This window comes from Chiloscyllium plagiosum, unplaced genomic scaffold (genome assembly GCF_037043375.1).
Source record: "Chiloscyllium plagiosum isolate Xiang-an unplaced genomic scaffold, Cpla_swu_hap1 HiC_scaffold_10, whole genome shotgun sequence".
In the NCBI taxonomy this organism is placed as follows: Eukaryota; Metazoa; Chordata; class Chondrichthyes; order Orectolobiformes; family Hemiscylliidae; genus Chiloscyllium; species Chiloscyllium plagiosum.
The window spans coordinates 28,908,104-28,929,446 of NW_028270148.1; the positions used below are offsets into that span (position 1 = coordinate 28,908,104).

A 21,343-nucleotide genomic window follows, 5' to 3' on the forward strand; every position below is an offset into this window, starting at 1 on the left:
TCTCCCTGTGTCTGTGCAGATTTCCTCCGGGTGCTCCAGTTTCCTGCCCACTGTCCAAAGATGTGCATGTTAGACTGTTTGGTCTTATTAAATTGCCCAAAGTGTCCAGGGCTTGTGTACACTAGATGGGAAATACAGGGCTACAGGGAGTGCATGGGATGCTGTTTGGAAACTCACTGTGGACTCAATAGGCCAAATGGTCTGATCAGTTCAGAGAAACATCATTTACAAAAACAAAGTGATTTCCTTTAATTCAAGAATTTTTTATTATTTTATCCATATAATTTACAGAATACCTATAAAATAACATTTTTTCTCAGTTTCATAGCATTTCTTCATTTTGATAATATCCATAGAACTTTGGAAGTTTGTCTAACCAATACAAGGCATCCACTTTCATACATCAGGACCCCTAGTCAGAACTTTGCATCGTTGGACAAACTTCAGAGACATAGTAGTTTGAAACGTATCAAACAGAACAGTATGCTCAATATTTACTGGGTTCAGGTACTAGATGTGATTAATGAATATTTAAATGTGGTGATAGGAATTGTCAAATTTCTTACCATTTGAATATTAGGTTGTCTACAAGATTTGAAGAATACGTGTATTGTTATTCTGTACAGATGGAACTGGGGAACTACAGGAGTACTTCAATTCTCTTCATTGTTGGCAAAGAGTCGTTTAGAATACTATTCAATGGAAATGATGTATTGGTGTGAGATTCAGAATGCTTGACCTCCCCCCTTCATGTAAATTATAACTACTATATTGCATTCTATAACACAGTTTATCTACCTGAGTGACACCTTAACAGAACTGGCAGGTTAATATGGTATCGGATATGCATACTAAAATAGAGACCTACAATCCTGTAATGCTGCCATCTTTATCCTAAACCTATGAAATCTATTGTAAATACTTTAAGAAACTAAAAGGAAATTTCTCATTAAGTAGCTCCAGGTTAGTTGGAAAGTGACAGGACCAGCTCCCCATCATGTAGGAGAGGAGTAACCAGGACCGAATGCATGCTGATCAAATCACAAATAAGATTGCATGACATGAACATCCAACTCCCTAGACAATTTTTTATTCTCTACTCACAGCTTAAAGAAGGAAGATAGACTTCTGGTGACCAAGAAAAAGTGCTTTAAAAATGTCATAAATCAACCAATGAAGAGTTGAAATTAAATAATTTGAATTCATAGCTGTTTCTACAGTTGGATAAAGAAGCATTGTGTATGGTATAGTTAGAATAAATGGAGCAGAATTGTACTAATCTGGCAAGAAGACTGGATGCACAGATCACATTTAAGTTATGAAGAAGCTGAACTATTTTGAGAATTTGTGGGTCACATTTGGGTTTGGTGAGCCACTGGCACTGCAAATGACCAAAGTGTAGCATCCAATCTACCACGGTCAGTACAATGAGATCATCAGAATCATGCCAAAATCTCAGTCAGTAAGTCTGCTCAGGTCTATCACTTTGTATGTTATATGTTCATGCAGCATTCAATTGCTAAACAGAATGAAGTGAAGTGTAGTTCTATGAAATGCAGCCACACTGCAAAACCATTTGAATAACACTTGATGCAGTGGACAGTGAAAAATGCTTTTGTCTATCTACCAACCAAACTGTTCAATTATAAGTCATTTTGCTGCTGGTGTCTTTTGAGTCTAAAACTTGGATGCCAAGTGCTTAAAATCACTTCATTTGTAAAATCGTATTTTTTTTCCCAATGTTCTGTTTAATCTGCAGTATTATTTGGTATATTGAAATGTCACTGGGACTTAATTGAGTAAAAATGTTCATGCCAATAACTTTACCCTTAAGTAATATAATGACATTGTAATGGTTATATTTCTACTGGCATTTCTAAGTGGTACTAAACACAGCAAATTCACACATCAGACTCACTGCATTACATTACAGGGGAGTGAGTGAGACTTCCAAAATATGGATCACTGGCACTTCTGAATCATCAGAACAAAATACTGTCCACATGCAGCTTACGAAAGATAAACTAAAGAGCATACACCAATAACTACTAATTTACACTTCCATCATATATTAACAATAATCGTTTAAAAAAGAAATGTTGTCTTTTAGTGCCTTTACTATGCTCAGCTTCAATGGGATGATGTTGGAAAAGTGCCGTTAATTTATACATGCATGTACAAAGGTATGATCATGAGTACTGAAATACGGAAGGCGGAAACCAAAGGAAAGCTATAATGAAACAATGTTTTGAATAATTAAATATATACTATTATCTTCAATACAGGTTGATCAGAATATTCCCATATAAAACCGCTGAAAATTTGGATTTCTAGCAGTCCAGAGGTGCAGAGTGCTGGCTCAGTCCCAGGCTCTATCTTTGTGCTTCCAGGAGCACAGTACATGTCTGTCCACAGTCTAAGCGGTTCAAATTCTCTTATCTGCAGTGAACCATCAAAAAGTCTCCTATCTGTTTTGGCACCATATCCATATCATATAGCAGGCGACAGCAGTGAGTAAACTAAAAGTGAAAATGTCCAGACTGTTAAAAAAAACTTTAAAGACAGAATAGTGTCTGTAGAATAAAGACTGTGTTTCAACTGTTTGTGGAGTCTCTGACTGGGAGGCTTTTAATATTAGAATTCAATGTTTTAAAAAAAACTCTTCAAAAGAATTTTACACCCATTTATGCAAAAAAAATTATAGACATCCAATGTTTGGGTGCCAGCGTGCCCAATTCAAAGCTTCCTGCTCAAGTTTGGCCACATTCAAACAAAAATCATACTCACACATTAGGGCAGGTTTTGTACAGTGCTTGCTTTAGATGGGTATCTATCTGATGGCAGCATTGAGAGTTGGGAGTATTTCCTACAGACTGGGGAGGTTGTGATTGTTTATCTTATCTCACTGCTTGCTCCAGTCATTCACATTTACTGATATACATTTGCACTGCTTGACTCGTTGGATTTTCTTGTGTCTGAAGGGAGGCTGCAGGTCAGGGCAGTTCAGTTTGACAGTCAGGGTAGTAAATTTTTGTGGTTTACAGAAGGCGCAGGACTGGAAGGACTCCTGATCCCTTTTAACATGCCTGGGGATGTAGAAGGAGTTGCACTGTCCGTAGCAGAATCTGTTGATGACAGTCCGGCTCACACAACCATCCTCATTGATGGTCTGCCTAAGGGGCTGGGTTTTGCACCAATCACTCTTCAAGTACTTTCTTTCCGTTACCACCAGTGCCTCTTGACTGGAAGCTAGAACGTCCTGCCTCCGATGTGTGCGTTTCTCTGAGCTGTTAGTATTTCCCTTATAAAGAGGTGGGATGGCTCCTGGAGGACGATTTTTCTTCATCTCCACTGCTACCATCAACATCCCCATCAAGAACAGAAGGATGACAGTTTTTTGATTCATCCTACAGAAAAAAAACAAGTCAACAGTGAAGTAAAATTCAACATCATTTTGTTTGTGGTATTGTTATCCTTTGATGAAAAGAATGCATTATTTTTTCCTAATTTAATACACAATATAACTATTCCATTCTTCCTGTTATGGAGTTTTAGATTAGATTACCTAGAGTGTGAAAACAGGCCCTTCAGCCCAACAAGTCCACACCGACCCTCCGAAGAGTAACCCACCCAGATCCATTTCCCTCTGATGAATGCACCTAACACTATGGACAATTTAATATGGCCAATTCATCTGGCCAGCACATCTTTGTGACTGTGGGAGGAAACTGGAGTACCTGGAGGAAACCCACTCAGATACAGGGAGAATGTGCAAACTCCCCACAGACAGTCGCCCGAGGCTGGAATTGAACCTGGGACCCTGGTGCTGTGAGGCAGCCGTGCTAACCACTGAGCCACCATGCTACCCTACACAACATCATTTCTGAGATCACACACACGCACATTTTGTTCATAATGCAATTCCTATTTCAATTCTTAGATGCATTGTAAGCTTTTTAGCCTTCATGGTAGTTTCGTGTTTAATACACTTTTTCTGTTTAGTCAATGGCCACACACTCCCATATTTTCACCTCACCATTGGCAGCTGTGCCTCACCCTAAGCCTATCTAGGCTCTAAGTTTGGAATTACTCTCCCCCCAGTCTCTTTGCCCAACCATCTCCCTTTCCTGCCTTAAGATGCTGTTTTTAAACTTAGCTGTTTGGCTAATCATTTGGTCATCTATCCTAATGTCTCCAGCTTAATGCCAATGTTGGTCGGACTGCACTCCTGTGAAGTGGTTTGGAGTGTTAAGTGTGCTATCTGAATGCAGAATGTTTGTAGTTAGAAAGGCAGGTAGCAGATTAGCTCTTGGAACGTTCCTGGTGCTGCTCTGCAGCTTTGTTTACCATGAACCCCATCTTATTCTTTTCTCTTTTTTCTTCCCTCCCAAGATGAAAAGGACTTTGCTTTCTTCCTAAAGTACCACATTATGCAGAATAGATCGTGTGGATAATTGTTGGCAAGGCTACTATGCTAATTTATTGTTCACAATTTGTGAATCTATTGTTATTTCGTAGTTTCAGGCCATAAAAGAAATTAGCATCAGGAATGCTGTAGCTGAATTGCTTCATTACAACCAGGAGATGGCATATTTGAGTGCAGAACTTTACTTTGGATGTATCACTCAATTGATAGTTTATTAACTCTTGGACACTCCACTAGATGGAGCACTGGACAGAGATGGCATTTCCCTTGGAGGGAAAGCTGACATTGTTCCCATGGTTCCATTTAGTATCTACCTTTGACTGATACAGTAATGGAGCAATGTTAATTGGTTTCCCGCAGAGATCTGCCCTTCAAGTGAAAAGGTCATGGAAAAATTAGATGATACAGAGTAGCTGTATAATGTTTATATTTTTTGTAAGTAATTGTCTCAGTTCCATGTGTAAATCAGTCTACACTTTTGCAAGATGTAGAGTTAAGCTACAGAGGCCTAGAATCAATATTCTGGTTCACCTACAACTGATCATGTATCTTGAAAGGACCAAAAATCACATGATGAAATACATGCTGGGAAGCACATTGGTAATTTGACGAACTGTATTTATGATAGTTATTTCTTTAGAAACATAGGGAAGAGGACCAGGATGTGGTTCCATCTTAGCCAAGACCGAAATCAATGATGTATAACATAGACATGTGACCTGAGCCTGCTTAACTCCCACCAAGGTTAAAATCAGGGCTTTGAGTTTGTGCTTCAATTCAAAATGTGTTGACTGTGAAAGCAGAAATTAATGCATTTTAATATAAATGAGTGCAAAAGTTCAGTAAGTGTCTGGGTTAAGAGACTGTGAGCCACCAAACTCTGAGAACAGATTTGAAAAGTCATTTATCTAAGGATTACACAGAATATTTTGGTTGGAATACTGTTAGACTTTTAAGCTCACCATCCCTTATCCCAGAGCAAACCTTTTTGGAATCCTAGTAGCAATCCTGTTGTAGATGCTCTCCCAAGCCACTGCATTTACTTAACTGTTCACTAACAAAACCTTAATAACAGCATTAAAAGCCAGCCAAACTACATTCTATCGGTGGCTCCATGCAACGTACGCACAGAAAGGTCTGGTTGTGGAGAGTGAATTGTGTCATCCACTGCTCGGTAAGCAGAATGTTAATAAAAATCCATCTTGCTAAGCTTTATTTCCATTTATGGATTGCAATGATAACTTCATGTCAATTGCAACACAGGAGAATGGTCTAATAACACCTGTCAAAATTTCCACTAATTACAAATTGTCAAAGTAGAACTTCAGTCATAATTTATTCTCTGTGATGATGCAACAGCTCTTTAATAACATCAGTAACTGTAGTGCACAGAACAGAAGTAGGATTTGAAGTGCACTTTGTTTATGCAATGTACACTGTATACTGGACATTCTAGGCATAAAAGAATTGTGTCTGTTGGTTGGAGTATCAAAAACAGACAGACACGATTTCTGGATATAGAGCCAATCACTCAGGACAGATGTGAGGAAAAATTACTTCACTCAATGGATTGTAAATGTTTGGAATTCTCTACACCAGTGTATTGTAAATTCTCCATCATTGGATGCATTACAGGCTGGGATAGACAGATCTTTGGTCTCTCAAAGAATCAAGGAATGTGGAGAGCAGGCAGGAAAGTGGAGCTAAAGCTGAGGATTTGCCATGATCGCATTGAATGACTAAGCAAGTCAATGGATGAGATGGACATTTTATACATACTCATATTCTTGACATAGGGAAACAAACTATTCTATTGGATAAAAGGATCCAACTGAGAGCAATTGATTCAAATGAGTATGTCATAGTCATGTGGATGAACCATATCTCAGAACTAAAGACCAAACCATATAGGAAATATGTTCAGTGTAATAAGGAGCATATATTTTGTCTGTCTAATACAAGTTTTTAAATTATAAACCAATGAAGCTTTTCTTTCAGTTTATCCAATAATACCCATGATCTTCAGTCGTAAAACAATGCATAGTAGAAGATATGATATTTTAGTTTAAAGTAAGGCCAATGAAAATTCCGTGAAGAATTATTTAAGGTGAGGTGCATGTTGCAACGTCGTGTTGGGATCGACAGTACACAGTCTTTCAAATTTGGACATTGTCCAAACTCAACAACAAGATTGGACTCCTCTTTTAATTAAATCATTAAGGCTGTTAATCATATGATTCAATAACTGTTTTAATATTTTCATAGATTAAAAATCTACTAAGGTATGTTCTGACCATTTTATCTTTGTGGCTTGATAACCATGTTTTTTTTTAAAAGCTAGTCTGTGCACCTGTGCACAAAGGAGCTGAGGATACAGGGTTAGAACCATAATTGCTCTACATGATAAGTTTCCTGTCACAGATAATGCTGTTGTGAGAAAGTGACAAGAGAACGCAGGGCAATACCCAAAGCGACGGGTGCAAGTCTGCCCTTATGTGTAGTCAAGTCACCCAGTATGGACAACAATGACAGGGAGTGCAGTTTTCCGATTACATTCTCAACCAGGGTCCAATGTGTGTTTCACAGGTATAAGAGCCAAAAGCTTTTATAGTTTGTTCGATGGTTCATGCTCATAGGTGGCACTATCAATATGGCGTTTGATTTCAGTATCTGATTCCAAAGGTTGTGAATGATGAGCAGATTCTCATTTCGTACAGTATTTAAACAGTGATGATGTTCAGTTACACCATAGAAGCAGTTACACTGAGATCATATATTGTTGCTTTTCATTGGTGAACCTTATCAATCCATTTTATAATGAACTGAAGAGATTTTCGCAAATTTTCATTGTGCTGCTAACATGGCACCTTGCATTTCCAGTGCAGCTGTTTTCCTGAATCATCAGTTTATCTAGAAGTATTTGAACCCAGATATGTCCCACAATATTAGTAACTTCACTTGGATTAATTTTGGTGAATATGCGAACTCTTGAACTTAGCTTCAAAAACCTGATAAAAATCAATTGTGCACCTATTTCCCTTCACTTCTTGTTTGCCCCTAATCATTCCTTTCTGCAAGGCATTCAGAGATGTTACTCCATGAATGGATTGCCAAATAAATGTAAGTTTCCACTGATGTGACCCCTTCCACCCCACTGGCTATCAGATAATTTAGACTTGTTTCTATCTTTCCTTTATCATTTGTCTTTGTAAGTTACATTAATTAACAGTTATTAACAGGGCCAGACTCAAAGTGCTATAATATTAATACTCTGGACAGCAAATATGTATATTGAGAGCAGATTCTTACTGAAAACACATTGGATTCTGAAAAATCTCTGTCAGAAGTTACAGTCAAATTTCTGACAATCTTGCTATCCTCCTAGCAACTTCGAGGGTCAAACATTTTACTTTCACTTCTGATTGTATATATCATTAATAATGTATCTTTTCCATGTCAAAATATATTTATTTTTAGAATCTGTAGGGAGTCAAACAGAGTTAATATTTCAAGTTCAATATAACTTCTTCAGAGATGAGTCATATTGGACTTGAAATGTTAACTCTGTTTTTCTTTCTCCATAGATGCTTCAAAACCAACTGAGTTTCTCCTGCACATTGTTTTTATTTCAGGTCTCCAGGATCCACAGTACTTTGTTTTCATTTGTAAATGTATTTAAAATATAAAATAATATTTATTATAAATAAAATGTAGAACATTTGATTACAGGTTTATTTCCACCTTTGGTTGGATTAAATACTAATTCATTTTAAATTACTTGGACAATATTTCGTTGTTTGCAGATTCTCTGTTTGAATATGTGTGCATGGGTGTTTGTCTGCACATCATGTGTGTGTATATGTTTGCACATACAGCCTCCTCATGGTAATTTGTATATTGTATATTTGTATTTTGGACTTCTGAATGTGTGAGGTTGCTAGGGTTTGAATCACACATAATGCTGTAGCCTTCCTCTCTCCTGCTTTCATCCGGTTGGTTATGATCTTCGGCCAAGGACTCCATTAGGCTCGAGTGATTTATTAATGTCTAATGTAAAAGGCGTTCCACATAATTCACAATCACACTACAAAATTGACCCTAATCCTGCTGGATTTATGACATATTTGTGTAAGATTTGCACTTTGAGTTGATCCCAGATCATTTATTACAGACTTTTGAGTTTCAGCTGGCACTCTTCATATTGACATTGTTCCAAATGGGACTGACATTTGTACCTATGAAACTACACTGTCTGACCTTAACTCTGAGGGACCCCTGTCAGAGGGTGTTGTGCACGGTAACCGCAGCTCAATCTGAGAATACCTGAGAAATAGGTCTGTAAGAAAACCTTTTCTTCACAGTTCTCTCTACTTTCTGATTATTAGTGCAGCTCATACATACAACCATCAACTGAACATTATGCAGAGTTCAGAAACATGAAATAAACATTGAAAATGCTGGAGAAACTCAGCAGGTCTGGCAGCATCTGTGCTGTGAGAAACAAGAGTTAACATTTCGAGTAAAGGCTGAACTTCATCAGAACCCTAGAATTTAAACTCACTTAGACACATGGGTTCCATCATTTGAGTTACTGAGTAACTTGCAAAGTATTTTTAATCAACCTGTTTGGGCATGTTATGACACACTTCTGGAGCAGCTGGGACTTAAAACTCTAGAAATCAACTACTGCACCTCAAGAGCCCTTTAATCAATGTGGTGTCAACTTGAGAAGAACAATTAAGCCCCTTTGATAAACCTTGTGCAGTCCATTAATCACCATAAATGTAGTCATAATGCTGCTGAGCAGGTTCCTGTATGCAAGGGCATGAAACTGGCATTGTAACTCAGGTTCTGGATTAGTGGTACTGGCAGAGCACAGCAGTCCAGAATCTGGTTTCCAGCATCTGCAGTCATTGTTTTTACCTCGTTGATTGTAACTCAGAGCCAGGTCTTGACCACACTGAAATAACATTGGCAGTTTCACACAACTTTGAATTTTGAAAGCCTGGTGCAGCACACTACGAACCCAGGTAAAATTGCCAGATAATCAAAAGAGCCTCTTAGTTATTATATAAAGTATTACAAAAAGCTGAATGTTGTAGTCCAGGGTCTCATAAAATTGGAAGAATATCTCACACCTTAGTGGAAATAATTAATTATTAAGTTACTATTCCATGGAGTATTGGGATATTAAGTGTGTAGAACATAGAACATAGAAGAATTCAGCGCAGTACAGGCCCTTCGGCCCTCGATGTTGCGCCGATCCAAGCCCACCTAACCTACACTAGCCCACTATCCTCCATATGCCTATCCAATGCCTGCTTAAATGCCCATAATGAGGGAGAGTCCATCACTGCTACTGGCAGGGCATTCCATGAACTCACGACTCATTGAGTAAAGAACCTACCCCGAACATCTGTCCTATACCTACCCCCCCCCCCCCCCCTTAATTTAAAGCTATGCCCCCTTGTAATAGCTGTGTCTTGTCTTGACTTTTAAAATCTTCATAGAGAAATTTGAGTTTTGGGCTTGCAGGTCAGCTAGACAAAAATAGAATTCCAGTTACGCCACAAATTCCTCATATGGCCACATACTAACGGGTGACAGTGGAGCACTTTACATATAAGAGATCAACAATCTGTAAATCATGTTACAGCAGTTCAGAAATTCATTGCAACACTGTACTATGTGCCCAGCAATTATGGATCTGGGTAAGAACAGAACGTTATCCCCCTATAAACTTCTGTCTATCTAATGTTTGCAAGTAGGAGAAGGTGAGGACTGCAGATCCTGAAAAATGTGTTGCTGGAAAAGCGCAGCAGGTTAGGCAGCATCTTATTCTGAAGACGGGCTTATGCCCGAAACGTCGATTCTCCTGCTCCTTGGATGTTGCCTGACCTGCTGCGCTTTTCCAGCAACACAGTTTTCAGCTCTAATGTTTGCAAGTGTCCTGCAAGTAATAAAGACTTGGGACTGTTTTGCAACTGGACTACACTGATTGAAGCTCTAGTTTGATGGCATCTTTGTTGATCCTTCTGCATTTGGTAATGTGAATGTATCACCTGTAGTCAGATCATAATAATTTTGGTTCAACCTTCCCTAAGTATGATAGTTGGTTTTACCACTAATTGAGTATGTGACCTGGGTCATATGGTTCATATGACAACTTCGGGGCTCTTAAGAATCTTCCCCCAATATCTCTGGAACACCTGCTTGCGAAACTATAAATCACTTGGTTATTGACCACAACAATTGAGCTGGGATAAAGTGATCTTCTCCAAAATGAGGAGAGTGGTTGTCCATGAATGATGGAGGGGCACAATTCATTGAGTAAGTTTCAAAAGGAGTATGTTACTATAATGATAATGAATGCGGTGCTGTGTTAAACATAGTTAGATTTTAGAGCTTTTGTTTATCTTAACAGTTGCAAAATTAAGTTCACATAATTGGTTATTTAGCACATGAAACAGTCATGAAAGCTGTCAGATTGTTCTAAGTGCCCCAATGATTTGCTGACATCCTTCAGGGAATAGAACATTTTTGAATTAGCACACATGAGCCTCCAGTGTGCTAGGTGATCAACTCTTAATCCTACAAAGTGTACCAGACAGTAACATTCAAGACCAATTATACCTTAATGCAACCAGCCATGACAGAGTGACCCACATCCAAGGACAGATTTACAGCCACATCTAGATAGCACTTGGCTAGACTTTTAGATGAATTTTAATAAGAAAATATCCAGGTGCCATTCTCATCCCACAAAGATACAAAGATAATGAAAAGGAAGAACTGAGATCCAAATTTAATGGAAAGAAATAACTGACATTTCTCAACTTCATGTTGCCCCTAGGCAACATCATCTGAAAAAATAACATCTCTATATACAGGCACACCCAGTTTTCACTTACTGACACCTTCATTGATCTCTCTATGCCTGCCTCATATGAGACTGCTTGACTGTTGTTCAGCACATGATGACCAAAGTTGTCCTCCAAATAAATATTGGGAAGAGTGAAGGCAAAGTCTTTAATCTTCAAAACAAATTCCCCTCTCTCTACTGGGTCTATCCCTTTCTCTGTCTCATTCTGAGCCAATATTTTCACAACCTCGGTGGCATATTTGGCTATGCACATATCTGTACAGTTGCTAAGCCAACCTATTTCCACATCTGTAAAACTACCTGATTTCACCACAGCCACAATCCTCTCCCACATGACACCAACCTTCATGGTCTATATTGCTTACAGAACCTTCTGCAATGTCTATATAGAATAGAATCCCTACAGAGTGGAAATAGGCCCTTCAGCCCTACAAGTCCACACTGACCCTCCAAAGAGTATCGCACCCAAACCCGCTCCCCATTACTTTACATTTACCCCTAACCTATACATCCCTATGGGCAATTTAGCATGGCCAATTCACCTAGCCTGCACATCTTTGGATTGTGGGAGGAGACCAGAACACCCAGAGGAAACCCATGCAGGCATGGGGAGAATGTACAAACTCCACACAGACAGTCACCCAAGGCTGGAATCAAACCTGGGTTCCTGGCACTGTGAGGCAGCAGTGCTAACCACTGAGCCACCATGCTGCCATACTTTAATTGTGGCTTCTTGAGTATCCCTGATGTTAATCATTCTGCTGTCCCTTTGGCTGTCTAAGTCGTAAGTTCTGGAATTTCTTCATTAAACCTCTTTAACTTTACCTTGTTTTCCTCTTTTAAGACACTCCTTGAAACCCATCTTATTGATCAAATGTTTGGTCTTCTGTCTTAATGTCTGTTACAAGGCTTGTTGTCATACATTTGTTTTGTTTTTAAATTAACCTTAACAGAGGTGTTAATACACACCTCTGGAGTAGGTGGTTCTTGAACCGAGACCTCCTGACTCAGAGGTAGAGACACTACCACTGCACCATAACAAAGCTCCATTAAGCACTTTAGCATGTCTTACAACTGTTTACTGTATAATCATACTATGTGTCATTGTACATCTGCTTGATAGTAACTAAATTTACATGTAGTGCTGCATCCACTGAAAGTCAAAAAGTGTGGTGCTGGAAAAGAACAGCAGGTCAGGCAGCATCCGAGGAGCAGTACAGTCGACATTTCAGGCATAAGTCCTTCATCATTCCTTTTCCACGCCACATTTTTTGACTCTGATCTCCAGCATCTGCAGTCCTCACTTTCTCCTGCATCTACCAAAGCCAATTATAAAATTCTCAACTCCGAGACATTTAACTCATTTCCATCTTGTCACACGTAGAAATGGCTTCACGATAGCTTTGAGATATGTTTCATTTTTATTTGATCAAACATTTATAGATCCCAATATAAAAATCTCAAATAGTTCGGGCTAACAGTATGTCATATGTAATATCAAGTTTCTCATGTTAGAAATTTAGACCATCTATTAACTTTTTCACTTGAATAATTGTGTTTCTGCCTCTTGCAAGCTTTGTAAGCAATGAGCTGCAAACTATTCACTGCACCCCAGTATTTCTAAGGCTTAATGTGATTCATTTTATATATCACAACTTCATTAATTTTAAATTGTAATTTCCTTGGTCAACAGTTACAAAACTGTTTTAGGAAATGCACTGAAGAAGATACAGAGACGAGTCATGTTATAGCAGTAAGTAGTATTTCTAATGGAGATGATATCAAGTGATGGTTTAACAGGTTGTTAAGATGATGAACAATGGGTCTCAGCCTAAAATAATCTCCAAAGGGAGTGGAGGCATAGAATTAATTGCACTCACTCAGGTTTGGAAGTGTGCAGTGGGAAAGGGGGTCAAGTTGAAGATAATGATATCAGTCACCTTAATAATAAAAACTTAGGAAAATTGCAGCTGATGAAAACTGAATATGGGACATAAATCTGACGATCTGCAGATCGTAAGCAGAGTTAGAGTGGCGGTGGGGGGAATACAGAGCAGTGGCGTTAGGGTGTGGTAATCTTAAACCTGGAGGTTGACTACATGTCTGTGATGTTGTCCCATGCAGCATGGGGGAGGAGGGAGAGGGTGAAGAACAGGTCCCCCAAGGAGGAAAGGAACACCACCAGTTGTGACTACCATTACAGCAATAAGAGAGGAATCAAACTGTCAGTACCAACTGCAAAAGCTGGGGGGAGCAAACATTCAACTGGTCAATTGTCCCTGTTTGTGGAAAAGCAACATGCTCACTGCATCACTTTTTTTAATGTTGTGTTAATTAGTTCTCTGGCGTTGGACAATGTATTTATAAACAATGCGTAAGGCACATATGGAAACATTGGCTGTGTGTTCTTAAACTGTTTCAGATGTCATTTAGGCCAAGAAACTGCCATCCTTACCTGGTCTGACCTACATGTGACTCCTGCCCCACAGCAATGTGGCTGACCCTGAACTGGCCTGTGGGCAATCAGGGATGGGTACTAAATGTTGATCTAGCCATCAAAACCCTCACCCCATGAATGAATAAAAGAAATTCTCTGTCAATGAATGGCGCATCAACATTAACCTGTCTTTATATCAATGAGAGGCAAGAAATTGGGTTGGAGGTAGAGATGAGGGTCAGTCTCTTGGTAAGCAGTAGAGCAATGGAGCTGGAGGTCTTGTGGTGCCTGTGGTCACCATTGAGTCATAGAGATGTACCACAGGGAAACAGACCCTTTGGTCTAACTCGTCCATGCCAACCAGATATTCTAAATTAATCTACTCCCATTTGCCAGCATTTGGCCCATATCCCTCTATTCCTATTTGTTTACTCATCAAGATGCCTTTTAAACAATGTACCAGCCTCCACCACTTCTTCTGGCAGCTCATTCCATACACGTACCACCCCCTGTGTGAAAAAGTTGCCTCTTAGGTCCCTTTTAAATCTTTTCCCTCTCACCTTAAATCTTTGCCCTCTAGTTCTGGACTCCCCCATTCCAGGGAAAATGCCTTGTCTATTTTCCCTATCCATGCCTCTCATGATTTTTATTAACCTCTGTAAGGTCACCCCTTAGTCTCCGATGGTCCAGGCAAAACAGCTCCAGCCCATTTCAGCCTCTCCCTATACCTCAAGCCCTCCAACCCTGGCAACTTCCTTGTAAATCTTTTCTGAACCCTTTCAAGTTTCACAACATCCTTCAGGGATTCAGCCAGTGTCCAGGAGCTCTTCAATGGGACTGTGCCTGGAGCTGGATCTGAAATCCACAGAGGGCTGGCTTTCTCCTGAACCCTTCAAAGACTCCAATTAAAATTCAGCCTACCCTGAATCTGGGAAAATATCCACCCTCATCCATCTAGACTGGAAAGAATGTGGATAGGGGCAGATGTTTTCAAAAATGTTACACCTAGAATAGAGGAGAAAGTGAGGACTGCAGATGCTGGAGATCAGAGCTGAAAATGTGTTGCTGAAAAAGCGCAGCAGGTCAGGCAGCATCCAAGGAGCAGGAGAATCGACGTTTCGTGCATGAGCCCTTCTTCAGGAATGGAGAAGAAGGGCTCACGCCCGAAACGTCGATTCTCCTGCTCCTTGGATGCTGCCTAACCTGCTGCGCTTTTCCAGCAACACATTTTCACACCTAGAATAGAATCCGTTAATGTGGCCATTCAGCCCATCGAGCCTGCACCATCCACTGAAGAGTTTCCAAATTGATCCAGCCCCTCACCCTATCCTCATATTTATGGCGAACCCTCCTAACCTGTATAGCTGAGTCAAAAATGGACATTGGTGCAAAAGTCAGCAGGTCTGTGGAGAGAAATCAGAACTAACGTTTCTGAGTGGAGTGACCCTACCTCAGAACGTTTTGTCTGTGGTTTATAGCATTCGCTGTTCTCCCCGTTTTAGCCAGTATAGCTTTTGCACCGTGGGAGAAAACCACATAGAGTCACCGGAGGGTGGAATCGACCCGCGTCCCTGGCGCTGTAAAGCAGCAGCGCGGACCACTGAACCAACTGAATGCGCCCTAATCATTCCTGGGGTTCGCCAGATATGATGCTGAGAGAGAGATTCGCCAGGATGATCAGAAGCTGATTATTGTAAGGTGTTTGGGGGGGGGGTGACATTCAAGGTCAGCGTGGATCGCCCTTGCACCCATCCTCTAGATTGTGATATTTCAGCGCTGCCCCTAAACTCCCAGGAACGACACATCAGAGGGATCGTCCTCATCTCTCATTGAGAAGCCAGGAAACAAGGGCAATTCTTAAAGCGAGGTTTATATTATATATATAAATATATATATAATGTGTGTGTGTATGGGGGGGAGGGGAGCTGATTCAATACCCTCGTAGAACAAGTCGACTCCAAAGAGTAACCCACCCAGACTCATTCCCTTACCCTTTTGCTCTATATTTACCCCTGGCTACTGCATCTAACCTACACGTCCCTGAACACCATGGGCAATTCAGTATGGCCGGTTCACCCTAACCTGCACATCTTTGGATGTGAACTCGATATGTCAGTCTGTTGTTGGCACCAATCTAGTGAAGAGCGGGAGGCGGCAGACTGGAGCCCTGCTCTCGGTGCCAGCAGTTTACTGAGGCAAAACAGAACTGACAACACATCTGTTTCCTAGGAGACCCGGGAAACATCGTGAGGTCTCTTCACACTTACTCGGAAAACGCTCGGTGGATGAGATTAAAACACGAGATTCTGTGGTGAATGCGGTTTTCGGACTTGGCCCGCTCACTTGCACTGGTTAAATCAGAAATAAGTTAAAGCTATTGGCTCGAGAGTCAATGTTCCAACCTTTCAGTAAACTCGCTTTCGATTTATTGAAACTGCCTGAGTGTGATTCTGGGAATGTCTTCCCGCCAACATCCTACCATGGCTCTTTTATTTTCCGGCAGATATTCCTTTGTCCAAAGCAGCGCTGGCTGACTGTATTTCTTCTGTTCGCTCCCTTAGTTCTCGGTTGACAGTACTGAGGGAAGACGCGGGCAGTCGGGCTGCGGGCACTGCAATTTCTCCTGGGATAAAAGCAAGAGACTGCTGACGCCGGGAATCCGTGAGAAACACGGAAAACGCTGCAGAAACTTAAGCGGGGAACAGAATTGACGTTTCGAGAACTCAAAAAAAGAGAGTAGAAGTCGACTCGAAACGTTAACTCTGTTTTCTCTCGCCACAAGATGCTGACCGACCCTGCTAAGTTCCTCCAGCGTTCTCTGTACTCGTTACAACGTTAATCCCAGGCTCCTGGCTGGTACATTACACCTCACAGCGGGGCCAAAATTTTAAAGACGTGCATTTATATAGCATCCTTTACGGTCACCTGCCGCTTGAAAGTGGTGCGGCCAATGGATTTTTTTGAGGTGGAAATGTGAGGGATAACCACAGCCAAGTTGCAATAAAAAGGTGATAATAAGTTAACAAACTGTTTTTGTTCTGTGATACTGATTGATGGATAATTTCTCCAAATTCTTCAATATAGCGTCGTCGGATCCTTAGCCGGATGGTGATAGACATCCTGTTTTAAAATCTTATCCAAAAGGTGGCATTTCGGACATCTCAGCGCGCCCCTAATGCGTTTCGCTAAGGCTTTAGCGCTCAAGCGCTGGAAGTGGTACTTGAACCCAGAGCCGCCTGTTTCCAGAACCTTTACTGATCCCTTTAAGCCTAGGCATTAGTTCAAGATGCTCTAGGTCAGTGAACTTGGCACTTATATTGGAGACCATGGCTGGTGTGCTCATAAAATCCCTACACTGTGGAAACAGGCCCTTTGGCCCATTGAATCCACACCGCCCCTCCGAAGACCACCCCACCCAGGCCCATCCTATCCCTGTTACCCTGCATTTCCCATGGCTATAGACAATAGACAATAGGTGCAGGAGTAGACCATTCTGCCCTTTGAGCCTGCACCACCATTCATTATGATCATGGCTGATCATTCTCAATCAGTATCCTGTTCCTGCCTTATCTCCATAATCCTTGATTCCACTATCCTTGAGAGCTCTATCCAACTCTCTCTTAAACGGATTCAGAGACTGGGCCTCCACTGCCCTCTGGGGCAGAGCATTCCACACACCCACCACTCTCTGGATGAAGAAGTTTCTCCTCATCTCTGTCCTAAATGGCCTACCCCTTATTTTTAAGCTGTGTCCTCTGGTTCGGGACTCACCCATCAGCGGAAGCATGTTTCCTGCCTCCAGAGTGTCCAATCCTTTAATAATCCTATACGTCTCAATCAGATCCCCTGTCAGTCTTCTTATCTCAAGGGTATACAAGCCCACCTAGCCTGCACATTCCGCAACCGTGTGGACAATTTAGCATGGCCAATCCACTGAACCGGCATCTCTTTGCACTGTGGGAGCATACCGGAGCACCCAAAGGAAACCAACGCAGACACGGGGAGAATGTGCAAACTCCACACAATCACCTGGAGGTTTGCCAGCAGTGAGAGAGAGCACATATTGGAAAAGAGGAATTGATCAAAAATAAAGTGATAGAGCAAGCAGATTGGAAAAGGAGCAAGCCCTCGCCCATTTGTCCTTATCACATCTGGTCACATCATCGGAGCTTACTTTTTTATAGCATAGTTTTCGCGGTGGACGGGCAGAGAGATTCACTTTGAAGGTTGGCGGAGATTATGACCGAACCCCTGTGCGCAATGATCTCCATTTGTCAATGAAATGAGGGTATGTGAAGGGCGGCCGGGTGCTTTCTCCCAGGTGTGTGTGTCTGTTTGTGCCGGCGAGTGTGTGTAGGTGTGTTTGTCTGCCTGTCTGTGTGTGCTTGTCTAAGTCTGTGTGTCTATGTGTGTGTGTGTGTCTGTGTCTCTGCCTGCCCGTGTCTGTGCGTCTGCGTGTGTCTGTGCATGCCTGTGTCTGTGTGTGCGTCAGTGTCTATGTGTATGTGTGTGCTTGTATGTGCCCGTGTGTGTGTGTGTGTGTGCCGTGCCTCATTCTCGTCACAAACCGAATTTGGTTCCCACTGGTTCACTCGGCGCTTCCCTTTTAACATTGCAAACAGAGCGACATCATTCGCGTTCCCTAACGTCGCTGACAAACGGGGTTAGAAATGCATCATCTGTCAAAGGTGCAGCGAGCGATAAAGTAAAGAACAAAATTCTTGTCTATTCCTGTGGAAACTGATTAAATTCCATGACTGTCCCTGTGGAATGTCACGCGGATTGACAAACCGTGTCCTTCAGCATTTCCTCCAACCAACTGAGGTTAACCAGCGCACCCCCACACCGCCTGACACCTGGCCACCCCGTTGTAACACACACACACACAATAATACTGTGTCCATTTTAGGCTGAAACGACTGAGGTCCATATCACTGATCCCACTTCAGGTGAATATGATGCCATTGGGAAGATTCTGTATACACTGAATCTCCGTGTGTGTGTGTGCCAGGGGAATGAAAATTCAGCGATGCTTTACCTTTGTCCACCCCAGTCCAACACTGACATCTCCACATCATTCAGATTATCATCGGTTAATAGTTATGATCCATCTCGAGTGTTTCATGTATTGGAGTTAATGCAAAAAGGAACGTCTCCCTCAAAGGTACACCAAAGTTTCTTGTCTAAACATCATGCTATTCAACTGAATAGTCTGCAGCATTAATCAATGGTTAGGATCAGACCCGTGATTACATCGTGTTATATGGTTAAAGCCTCTGGTATTAGCTTCTGTCCACCTTTGGGATAGTGCTTACCTGCAAAGCAGAGGGGCCGAGCCGCCGCAGCGTTGCTGCCTACCGCCCGGGGAGTCGATCTGAGGCGGGGGGATGTCAGGAGTGAGCTGCCCTGGTGTCTGGGAGGGTTGTGTCCCATACACACACTGAGAGGAGCTGCAGGAGAGTTTCAGACTGCTCTCGTTGTGCAGTCAGCGCCGTTCAGTCTCACTTCTGACTGATCAGAGACTCTGCATGTGGATGTTATCAGAGTGTGGGGCTCGGATTGGCTGTGATCAAACACTCAAAGCCAAAAAAACAAATCATCACTCCTCTGACTAATATTACACAAGCGACAGCCCACGGTGCTGCGGAGGGGAACTCCTTCACCCCGTCTGCAGGGTACACCAGCTCATCAGGCAAGAATCTACACATTGGCACACAGTCAGAGCGCGCCAGTATGGGACCGACACTCAGAATGCCACCAACATCACCAATAAAATCTAATCTCACCAAGCTTTTACACTGCCAGCACTCACAGTGACACAGAATAAGAGTCAGATTCTTTTCGCAGGCAAACTGTTGATTGGAGGCACGGACTCACAATTTTTGCAAGTCCTCTGAAAACTCAAAGCTCTAAAATGAAACGACAATCACTTATTTATCAATGTTACCCAGCTCTGGCACGCTCTCTCTTTAGGCAAACTCAAGTAAGACACATAGTTTGAACCACTGTGGTTACTTCGTTAGCGAAACGGGGAAATGCTTCTCTGATTCACCCCCACCCGTGTAAAGACGGGAAAATTTGCCTTATTTTCAACTTTTAATATCGATATCGAGTTATGCAGTTGAGCCAAACAGTGCCTCGGCTATGCTTCCATCGCAAAACCGGCCCCCGTCCATGCGCAATTTATAATAAGGTGCAGGGACAAATGCAGCCTTATCTCTTCCATCGAATCAACACGGACTTGGATAGGAGAGTTGCGTCGGCCCGAACGGTCCGCCTGGGGTGTCGCTGTTGCCAAAGTGGCACAGGGGCTCAGAAAAGTGCCCGGGACTCGGCTGGAACCCACGGTCTCAACTCACGAGCGAGCAGCCAGCTCACGCGATCAGCTCCGCACACTTTTCTCCAGCAATTAATATTCTGTGAAACGTATCTGGAGGGTGCAGCCACATCTCTGGGTTCAAATGGGTGCATGTTTACAATTAACTGTACTTCAATATAAATCACGCGGACACTGAGACATTTCTCGCCCACCAGGGCTGGTTGTTGTCCGACTTAAAATGTAAAAAACATCCATTCTTTAGTTGCAGAATGTGCAGGTATTACCTCTGTGTTGATTGTTTGATTTGATGTGTGAAATTGGACCACTGTCAACTCCCTAACACTGAAATATGTTTGTTTTATGATTGCATTTTTATATTTAAAAAAAAATCTTCTGGCGATTTTTTTTTACAAAAGCAAGTGTAGGCTCTTTGATTTATCTAACATTCATGTCATGTCCCGGCGTAAGTGCCCGAGTGTTTAACACAGCTTTCAACAAAAGGAGAGTGCAAAGCCCGCTCATATTTTAGATAGCGATTCTGCATCTTATCAACGGCCACAGTGCTCAAACCTCGACAAGCGGACGGGGCTCAACCTATTCCTTAAACTGCATAGGCAGAAAGGAGAACAGAACATACGGTGGTTTTGATAAACGTGTTCCACAGCGATCATCCTCTGTCTAATTCGCCACTTGACAATGCCCCATTTGTAAATTCTGATCCAAGGAGCTGGGGTGGAGGGTGGGGGGAATGCTGAAAACATTTTCTGTCTTTCTCACTCTCTCTTTCTGAGTCGTAATTTGCTGCTCTTTTTTCCCTGACACATAGCCAACTCATGTTGCATGGGATGCTGACACAAGCCAGGTCTGATCCATGTACTTTGAAAGGCTCTTTAATAATTTTGTCTCACCCTTGGTCAGTACAAGGACAATCGGGCTGGGTATGACAGGTTGTGAAAGTATTTGAGAAGGGCTGAAAATGATTATCCTTGTTAAATCGCAGGACACGCGGCGATCTGGTTTACATCTGTTTGAAGAATTGTTGTTGAAGTGCTGCACTTAAAAACTGAATCAACAAGTTTGTCTATCAGTGTAATCTAAGGAGGTCCTTGGAGGATAAAGATGGACTTTCTGATCGTTCATTATTTCGGCTCATCATTTTGATCATATCCCCAGCTCACTCCCACAATACTCTCAAGCCCCTCTCCCACTATACCCTCTACCCCACTAAGTGCAACACCCTCCAGCTCACTGTATCCTCTATCCCCTCCCCCTCTGTAC

General features: G+C 41.9%; 1 protein-coding gene across 1 annotated transcript; it reads right to left on the minus strand.

The window, feature by feature from the left end:
- Window positions 1-245: 245 nt before the first annotated feature.
- On the minus strand, window positions 246-19,239 carry grem2b (gremlin 2, DAN family BMP antagonist b). Its single transcript, XM_043695580.2, has 2 exons — window positions 19,062-19,239; window positions 246-3,407 (listed from the first exon to the last, which is right to left on the minus strand). Exon 2 carries the CDS (start codon window positions 3,404-3,406, stop codon window positions 2,903-2,905), a length of 504 nt encoding a protein of 167 aa, XP_043551515.1. The 5' UTR covers window position 3,407; window positions 19,062-19,239; the 3' UTR covers window positions 246-2,902.
- Window positions 19,240-21,343: the final 2,104 nt, after the last annotated feature.

What these genes read in the sequence shown, in the direction of transcription:
- grem2b (XM_043695580.2), bottom strand. Translation starts at nt 3,406, where the DNA reads ATGAATCAAAAAACTGTCATCCTTCTGTTCTTGATGGGGATGTTGATG.